This window comes from Nicotiana tomentosiformis, chromosome 11 (genome assembly GCF_000390325.3).
Source record: "Nicotiana tomentosiformis chromosome 11, ASM39032v3, whole genome shotgun sequence".
Lineage (NCBI taxonomy): Eukaryota > Viridiplantae > Streptophyta > Magnoliopsida > Solanales > Solanaceae > Nicotiana > Nicotiana tomentosiformis.
The window spans coordinates 76,695,486-76,703,831 of NC_090822.1; the positions used below are offsets into that span (position 1 = coordinate 76,695,486).

General features: G+C 34.5%; 1 protein-coding gene across 2 annotated transcripts; it reads right to left on the minus strand.

Annotated features, from left to right (window-relative positions):
* Window positions 1–2,812: 2,812 nt before the first annotated feature.
* LOC117277001 (disease resistance protein RPV1-like) lies at window positions 2,813–7,584 on the minus strand. Of its 2 annotated transcripts, none has more exons than XM_070188405.1 (6): window positions 6,735–7,584; window positions 5,534–6,641; window positions 5,014–5,457; window positions 4,027–4,923; window positions 3,208–3,886; window positions 2,813–3,105 (listed from the first exon to the last, which is right to left on the minus strand). In XM_070188405.1, the coding sequence occupies exons 1-6, from the start codon at window positions 7,253–7,255 to the stop codon at window positions 3,002–3,004; spliced, it is 3,753 nt and encodes a 1,250-aa protein (XP_070044506.1). In that variant the 5' UTR covers window positions 7,256–7,584; the 3' UTR covers window positions 2,813–3,001. The 2 variants fall into 2 exon arrangements, with proteins under 2 accessions (XP_070044506.1, XP_070044505.1); XM_070188404.1 differs by having other exon boundaries at window positions 2,813–3,114; window positions 6,735–7,583.
* Between the last annotated feature and the right edge of the window lie 762 nt (window positions 7,585–8,346).

An 8,346-nucleotide genomic window follows, 5' to 3' on the forward strand; every position in this document is an offset into this window, starting at 1 on the left:
TTTTAATGCCATCACCACAGACTGAAGATGCTGCCTAGGCAGTAGGCAGGGGAGGAAGGCTTGCAATATATTTGGTGAAATTTAACAATGAGGACAAGGAGAAGATTGTGGGAAGAAAGAAAATCCAATATTTGGATGGTATGGTCAACAAGGTGGTTTAGAGACTCAATGGATGGCATGGTAAAATATTATCTCACATAGCTAAAATTGTTCTTATCAAACATGTGGTGCAGTCCCTTCCTACCTATACTCTCTTTGCTATGTGCCCGCCTAATTGAACTTTGAAATAATTGGAGAGGCATTTTGTAAACTTCTTTTGGGTTCTAGTAGTGATCACAATAAGTACCACTAGAGTGCTTGGAAGAAAATATATTTTCCTAAGGAAGAAGAAGGAATTGGTATTAAAAGCATTCAGGAAATCTATGATACACTGGCCACCAAGAGATGGTGGAGATTCAGAGTCAGTCCATCTCTATGGTCAGACTTTATTAAAAATAAATACTATATCAGGGCACACTCTGGTACCAAAGTGTGGACCTCTAAGGATTCGCATCAATGAAAAAGATTACTGCAGTTCAGAAATAAGGCAGAAACCAACATGATCTGGCAAATTAATTCAGGAAACAATAATTTTGTGATTTATGAAGTTCCTTTTATTGCCCTTCTTTGACTAGATTGGTTCTTGCATGTCACGCGCTTAGACACTTACCCACCAAAAGAAATTGTTCATTGTTAGACATAATTACATTAGCAGGATACGAAATAGGATGACGCTCCTATAATTTTGTCAATATAACTTTCTGCTTCATATGGTTTACCTTTTTATATCTACCAAATCAACCATGATAAATGATCTGAATCTGGCACTTTGATGGATCACAATTACTGCAGACTGCTGTTAGAACTCCATTATATATATATATGAATAATTTTTATTAAGGTGTTCTTATATTAGTATCAATTGATATAATTTTATACAAGTTCTCATTAAATTATAATTTTAATTGGAATTATTTATAAAATTAGGAAAAAAATATGGGCTCGTGCAACTGCAACAGGATTTGAAATAAGAATTGATCGTGACTTTGAACCTGTTCTTTCCATGACCCCTCTTAATCGAAATGAGACAAGAGATCCAATGCTTGAATGAAGTAAAAATCACTTTGATTCAATCATACATCTTGGAATCAGCCTAAGTATTACTTTTTTCTTTTTCTTTTTTCTTTTAAGAATAAAATATAATTTAGTTCCTTTTTCATTATAGAATATTGAATATTGTTCAAATTGTATAATAATGATTTCCTCTATTAAACATTATTTTAAAATAATCTAAACAAAAGATCAAGACAACTAATTTGGAGAATTGTTCTCTTTATTATGTATTAGGCACCATAAGAAGTATCATTCTGCATGATTATACTTTTTTCTCTATGATTAAATTTAGTTGGGTACTTCCTCTGTGTTCAATAAATAATTCAATATTATATAAATTTCAAAATACATAAATATAAAATTAACAATTTTTAAAAAAGCTCAACAAATAATTATGGTAAAGAAAGTTGTATTACACCCTAGAGTATCTCAATCATATCTAATTAAACTAGAAAAATTCTGCAATGCTTCAATTTAAGGTCAATTTGATTAGTATTTAGAATGAATGAATAAATAAATTTATTTTTAATAAATTATTCAGATATGTCATTAAACTAGAATAACATACAAATATTCTGGTAAAAACATTCCGAATAATTAAAAATTACAATTATTTTTTCAAAGAACAAAAATAAATCTTTTTCTTCAACTATTTGGAAATAAAATTAATATGTTTTATTATTCAAATTTTGATTAATATAAAAAGAAAAAATAATACATTAACACAATTGAGAATACTAAAAGAGTAAAACTATATATATTCAATTTAAACAATGAAAAACTACATCATGACTTATTTTTCAATTGACTTTTCAATCAATTTTTTATAATCAATTTTAAGTTTGGTGGTGCAAAACTATTTTTTAAAAAATAAAAATGTGTAGAACCTATGTAGAAATACTCTACATTGCACTTGAAGTATTGTATAATCTTTGTAAAATAAAGTGTCAAGACTTCAACAGGTATTACAAAGTGATTGGTATAGTAATACGATTTCAGAAAAATTAAAATACACATAATGCAAAAGATTAAAAAAAATAATACAGGTAAATGTGGGAGTTCTTGGAGGGAGAGAGCCGATGGTCTATTGGAAACAACCTTTCTACCCCAGGGTAGGGGTAAGGTCTGCGTATACACTACCCTCCCCAGACTCACTAGTGGGATTATACTGGGTTGTTGTTGTTGTTGTTGTTGTTGTTGTAATACAGGTAAATGTGGTTCTATACATTATTATACAAATGCCTATATTTTTTTCTTTCCGTGAAAGACGAATGAAGTGTGTAATTAGCAATAGAGCAAGAAATATTAAAAGAAAGAAAATAAGAAAAAAGAGCAACAGTTGGGACCGTGCATCGCACATGTACGTTATCTAGTTGTATTAATATACTACATCGGCCGATCAACTTAATTAAGGTATTGAATGCTTGCTACAAAATGTCATTTGAGGTGATTCAGGTGAAAGGTTAGACTACTGCTATGAGGATAATGTAATTTAAATATTCATTCCTCTTCCTCATGTTCACTGCAAATTGACTAGTCTTCCTCTTAAATTTAAAAACTTCAAAAGATTCTTCAACTTTGATGCAAGCATTAAGTCCACCTCCATCCCACAAAATCTCCCCCCTACATGAACTTTGAGAAAAAGATATGCAAAGGTTCGTTTGAACATTGCTCGCCTTTATTGGATATTAGCAAAACCAAATAACCAGGAAATATTCTGAATATTATTACTAGGCCGGGAAAGAAGATTGCAGTCAAGCAACTGTTTCCTTGATCCAATATCTGCAATGATTTCTTGCTTAGTTTGGTTCTTTTACTATACATGTTGTGTGCCTCACTTCTCTATTTGTTACCAAGGCCATTCTAAGTTGTCCTCTAGTTCTGCCAAGGCAGCCTCCTCAGTGTAGTTCTCATCATCGAAATCAAAATCGCTATCATCTTCTGCTCCTGCATCTTTGGTACCTTCAAGAAAACATGGTTACCTAATTTATCACCTATCAGTGAGAAGAAAAAAGTACGGTTAATCTGAAACAGAAATCTAAAAAAAATTTAAACCTGTAGTACTGTGCACAAAATCCTCAAATAAGTTCTCGTACAAGATCGACCTCACAGCTGTATGTTCATTGGATTTAAGCAAAAAGTAGTCTGGGTGAGAAAAGTAGTAATGGCGAGCTGCAATCTGATATACAGGCATATAACTTCCCATGACACACTGCTCTTGCATAGAAGTACTTGGATACCCATGTTGGATTGCTAGCTCTTTTGATTCACTAGTTGATGTTAAGTGCTGGTCTGTTTCTGGTCTGTCACATTCAATGCTGACTCCAAACTCTTTCATTTGAAAAGTATAACTCCAACCAAGTACAGAGACATTAATCTCGTCACCAGCTTGTATATACTTTCCAAATTTCCAGTGGCACAAAAATGTCAGATCTTCATTTGATCCTGGAATGCCTATGAATGTTGGAGCATAAATCCACTTGTCACCGCTGGTCACATTACTCAGTTTGATGAAAAAAGAATACCAGTTCCCAAGTTGGTTTTCACCCCAGCGTTGAAATCTATGATGAGTGGAACGTGAATATACAACGCAGATATTAAGTCCTATTATCTTTGTATTAGTATGAGAATCCACTTTCAGAGTCAATATGCTTTCTTCACCTTTGTTGCTGAACCAACTTGGAATCTCACTTCCAAGAAAATAAGTGCTGAAGATTCCAAACTCGTGGAGTCCCTAAAGGAAAAAAATAAAGCATGATAAACTTGCCATAGGAGTTGGCTTTTTATCTCTTGTTTTTGTTTCTGTTGTACTTTGTAGGGGTGGACTCTAGTACATAATCAGATGAAAGCCATGCTAACAAAAAAATCGTATACCTGAACAGGATATTTCCTCTTCGTGTCTGTAAGCCTATTGAATAGTTCTACCTCTGCATTTTCTATATCTTCCAGGTTGAGATGGCTTAAAATGTTCAACATTTCCTCCTTAAAATTACCGACTGGCTCTAGCTTGAAAAGTCCAGGAATCTCAGTTAGTTTCTCGCTGCCTGTAACATCCAAGAGTAGAGTTTGAGTTTCCCATAGGTTTGGCAGATTTGTAACTCTTTCTAGTGATGTGCAGTCTATAGCCTTCAGCTTGATGAGGCTCGGCGGTAGCTTGGGAAGCGATTGGAGACTTGAGCATGCATCTAGCCAAAGTTCCTGAAGCATACTTAGATTTGTGATATTTTGTGGCAGGTTACAAATCAGGTTTTCGCTTAGATTCAAATGCCTTAATGAGGAAAGATTGCAAAGACCAACGGATAGAAAATCATCCGTTAGCCTGCATTTTGCAAGACTCAAGTTAACCAGGGAACTTGATAAAGAAGACAAGTTACAATCAGGGGATTTTCTTAATTTTGATGACCAAGATTGCCAGAGCGCAGTCCATGGTTTCTCCTGATTGTAACTTATTTCATCTGCGTTGAGGGTTGTTAAGGATTCCAGCTTTCCTAATTCCATTGTTGATATAGAAAGTCTAGAGCAGCCAGAAATGTTAAGTGTTTCCAAGGATTTGAGCTTACAAAAACTTTTTGGCAGATTCCTCAGATTCTTACAGTCTCTCAAGTTCAATAGAACAATTGCCTTAACGTCTCCGATCGACTCATCAATACTGAACAATCTTATGCAGTCCTTTAGGATGAGTCTTTCCAGATTAGGAAGCCCAGAAAAATCAGGAGTCCTTGCTAGGAAATGAGAATGACTGAGATTGAGAACTTTTAATAATTTGAGCACCTGAAATAGAAAACATCAACTTCATTAGGTTTACTAAACGAAGCCATTACTACTTCACCTACTGCTATAACATGAAAGTACAACATATACCCTGGTTCCGATCCAGGCTTGTTCCAAGCTGCTGTGCCTCATATCAAGAGCTACCAGACTCTCCAAAGGAAAATCCTTCGGAATGGATTTCAAATAAAATCCACGCCAATGAAGTGATCTTAAATTCTTAGGAAACCAACTATAGCTGCCAGTGAACCTTGTATCAGTAAGCTGTAGAATTCTCAGTTTCTTCATCTTTGAAAATGCATCAAGTTCAAACTGTACACCATTAGAAATTTCTGAAAAGACATTTGTGAACAGCTTGAAAACAGTTAACCTCCGTCGCTTTTGTGAGTTGACGTCACTCACCACCAGCGATCTCTCGCCTGCAGGATCATTAGAGCGGTTGTGTCTAGCGTCATTTACCCTTAGATTTGATCCGACATATTTGACTTCCTTCAACAGTCGCATGTCAAGCACTAGGCCTTGGATATTTTCAGTACCCTGATGAAAAGCAACCAATCATATTTATTAAGGGATATTGAAATGCATGTTCAAAATCATGGAGTTAGATTCTTACAGTGTTTGCCTGCAATATGTTAAAGGCATCTTTATGTAGCCAAATTCTGCTTCTTTTCCAAGGCTCTCGAGGGGATTCTTTGCGAATAATTTCTCTTCCCATGTCTTGAAGCAGTTGATGCACCATCAGTTTTTTATTGTCAGTAATTGCTAATAAGCATCTATCAACAAGAATCTGAATTCCAACAACTGAAAAGAACCCACATCCGTCAAGTATTGTTACTGCATAATCTTTGTCCTTCCCGACAAAGAAACAGACAATATCAAGGAATAGGTTCTGGATATTATCATCTGGTAGACATTCATAACTTATCCTTAGTTTTTCCAGGGTTTTACTGTTTGGAATCGCTTTCAATTTCCTTAATGCACTTTCCCACACCTCTGTGCTTCTGTCACAAAGAGAGGAACCCAAAACTTTAAGAGCTAATGGAATTCCCTGACAATGAACTATAACGTCTCTGGAAAGATTCATATAATCTAAGGGAGGGTATTTTTCACCAAATGCATGCCAACTGAACAGCTGTAGTGATTCTCTAGCATCCAAAGAGTTCAGCTTATACATCTTACATCTACAGGCTTCACTGGAATTTAGCAAGTGCCCATTTCTTGTTGTTATGATAATTTTACTACCTGGATAAAACAATTGCCGCATACCAAGTACAGCATTTAGCTGATCTAACTCGTCCACATCATCGAGAACAACAAGAACTCTTTTGCAGCTGATGGCTTCTTGAATCTTGACAGCCCCTTCATTGACATTGTACAACTTTTCAACATTCTTCCCAAGAATATTTGAGAGAAGTTGTCTTTGTAGACGAGCTAAACCATCGTACTTTTCTAAAGCTTTTCTCACATCTGCAAGAAAGCTGCTTCCCTCAAATCTGTCAAAGTTCAGGTTATAAGCTGTTTTTGCTATTGTAGATTTCCCAATTCCTCCCATACCATGTATTGCCAGGATATCTACAGTGGTTGATTCCTCTTGCAACCATAAGTTAAGGTCTTTGACTCGAGAATCTATTCCAATTGGATGGAGGGCAACACTTAAAATTGTGCGGTTCATTTTACTTGCAACCACCTTGACGATTTCTTGAATAAACCTTGATTCATACCTGAAAATTTGATTGAATCCAGTATTCTTACATTTTGTAATTAGCACTAACAATAACTGAATGACATAAACAGAAAAGTTCTAAAGCAATTACCCATCAGCTTGATTCTGTAAGACCATTCCTCCCAAATCAGCAACTTCTCTAAAGGCAGCCCTCCATTTGTCCACCTTCTCCATCCATTTCTTTCTCCTTTTGTTGTTCTCTGTTTTATATTTCTCTTCATATCTAAAGAAAGCTTCTTCAAAGCTGCCTTTCTGCTTTCGGACTTCTGATGGATCCACATCATAAAACACAGGAAGAACAAAATGTCCAAAACCTTTCTTGCTTTCAAGACTATACACAAGCTCATCAAGGCATCTCTCTGAAGAAGCATAGTCTTTCGAAAAAACAACTATAAGAATTCTGGATTCCTGAATTACTTTCTGCAGTTTTTTCTGGTGTTCCTCTTCTTCCTCAAGCTCTTCATCAAACTTGAATGTGCGAATACCAGCATTTAGCAAAGCTGTTTGAAGATGATCTCCAAATGTCTTGCTTATTTCTTTGCTTCTGGAACTCAAGAATACATGATGAACAAACTGAGACATTTTTTCTGATTGACTTTTGGCAAGAGGCATGGAATGGAAGTGTAGAAAAAGCAATGGAGTAGAAAAGTAGATAGGAATTTTCTATACATCTAATGAAAAGAAAATGAAGTCAATGAATCTAACCCCACATGGATTCACCTAATATTGGTGTTTCTGGAGGAGTTTCTGAGCAAGTGAACTGGTTTTTAAAGTTAGGCCAATCTAAGAGAAGGAGAAACTCCAAACGAACAAACCCAACATTGTAGTTTAGGAAACAAATTAAATCAGAAGCAAATTTATTGGTAATATCAGTGCATTTTTGTTGCAAACTTCTAATGGAAAGAACAGTTAGACAATTTTACACAGTTCATGAGCAAGTTTGTACTTTTTGCCAGATATTAATACCTTGGAACAATGAAATACTTAAAAATAAAATATACTAGGCACTCCTTTGGTTAAACTATTTTAAGTTGTCTGCAGTCACGTTATCATTCTCTTACCTTCCTCCCAAATTTATTTACTTTAGTATAACAAATTATTAATAGAATAATTGGTATATAATGTGATAGAGCATTATATCAAATGTATAAGTATTAATACAGTCAAATCTTCTGGAAAAACTTGTCATGTAAAAAATCAGAGGGCGCGGGGTTACATATATTTATTTTTCCAGGAAATGATTTCTTATAACCATTTACAATTTGAATATATGAATATGATCTTTTCAGATCTCTTGTATATTAATTTTTCAGATCTTTCTGTGTAAAAAATTAAAAATGAAGATCTCTTATAAAACAAACATAAAACTGAAAACAAATTTGTAAAAAACTACAAAACAACAAGTGGTGCCTAATAGTCTAATTCCATCAGAAAAAGTTAATCTGGTACAGAAAATGTGTGATACGTTAAGACAAAAGAAATTTCCAGGGACACAAGAAATTTAAATGATAATAGCTTTTGATTTTTCAACATGTGAGGCTAGTTCGATGAATCTGATCATTTGACTTTAGAATTGCACCATTTTATTCTTCAGAGTCAACGTGGATAGCCATTTTTCTTTGCTTTACGTCCTTTTTTTTCTTTTTCATCACATTACGGGAAGTAATTAAAAGGAGAAAGCGCCAATTGGAATCGAAATTTAT

Excerpts from the sequence above, each read along its gene's own strand:
- LOC117277001 (XM_070188404.1), bottom strand. The coding sequence starts at position 7,255 with ATGCCTCTTGCCAAAAGTCAATCAGAAAAAATGTCTCAGTTTGTTCAT. Across the intron at positions 6,642-6,734 it reads TTACAGAATCAAGCTGATGG|GTATGAATCAAGGTTTATTC; the intron begins GTAATTGCTTTA and ends TCAAATTTTCAG. Across the intron at positions 3,887-4,026 it reads AGAGGAAATATCCTGTTCAG|GGACTCCACGAGTTTGGAAT; the intron begins GTATACGATTTT and ends TTTTTCCTTTAG.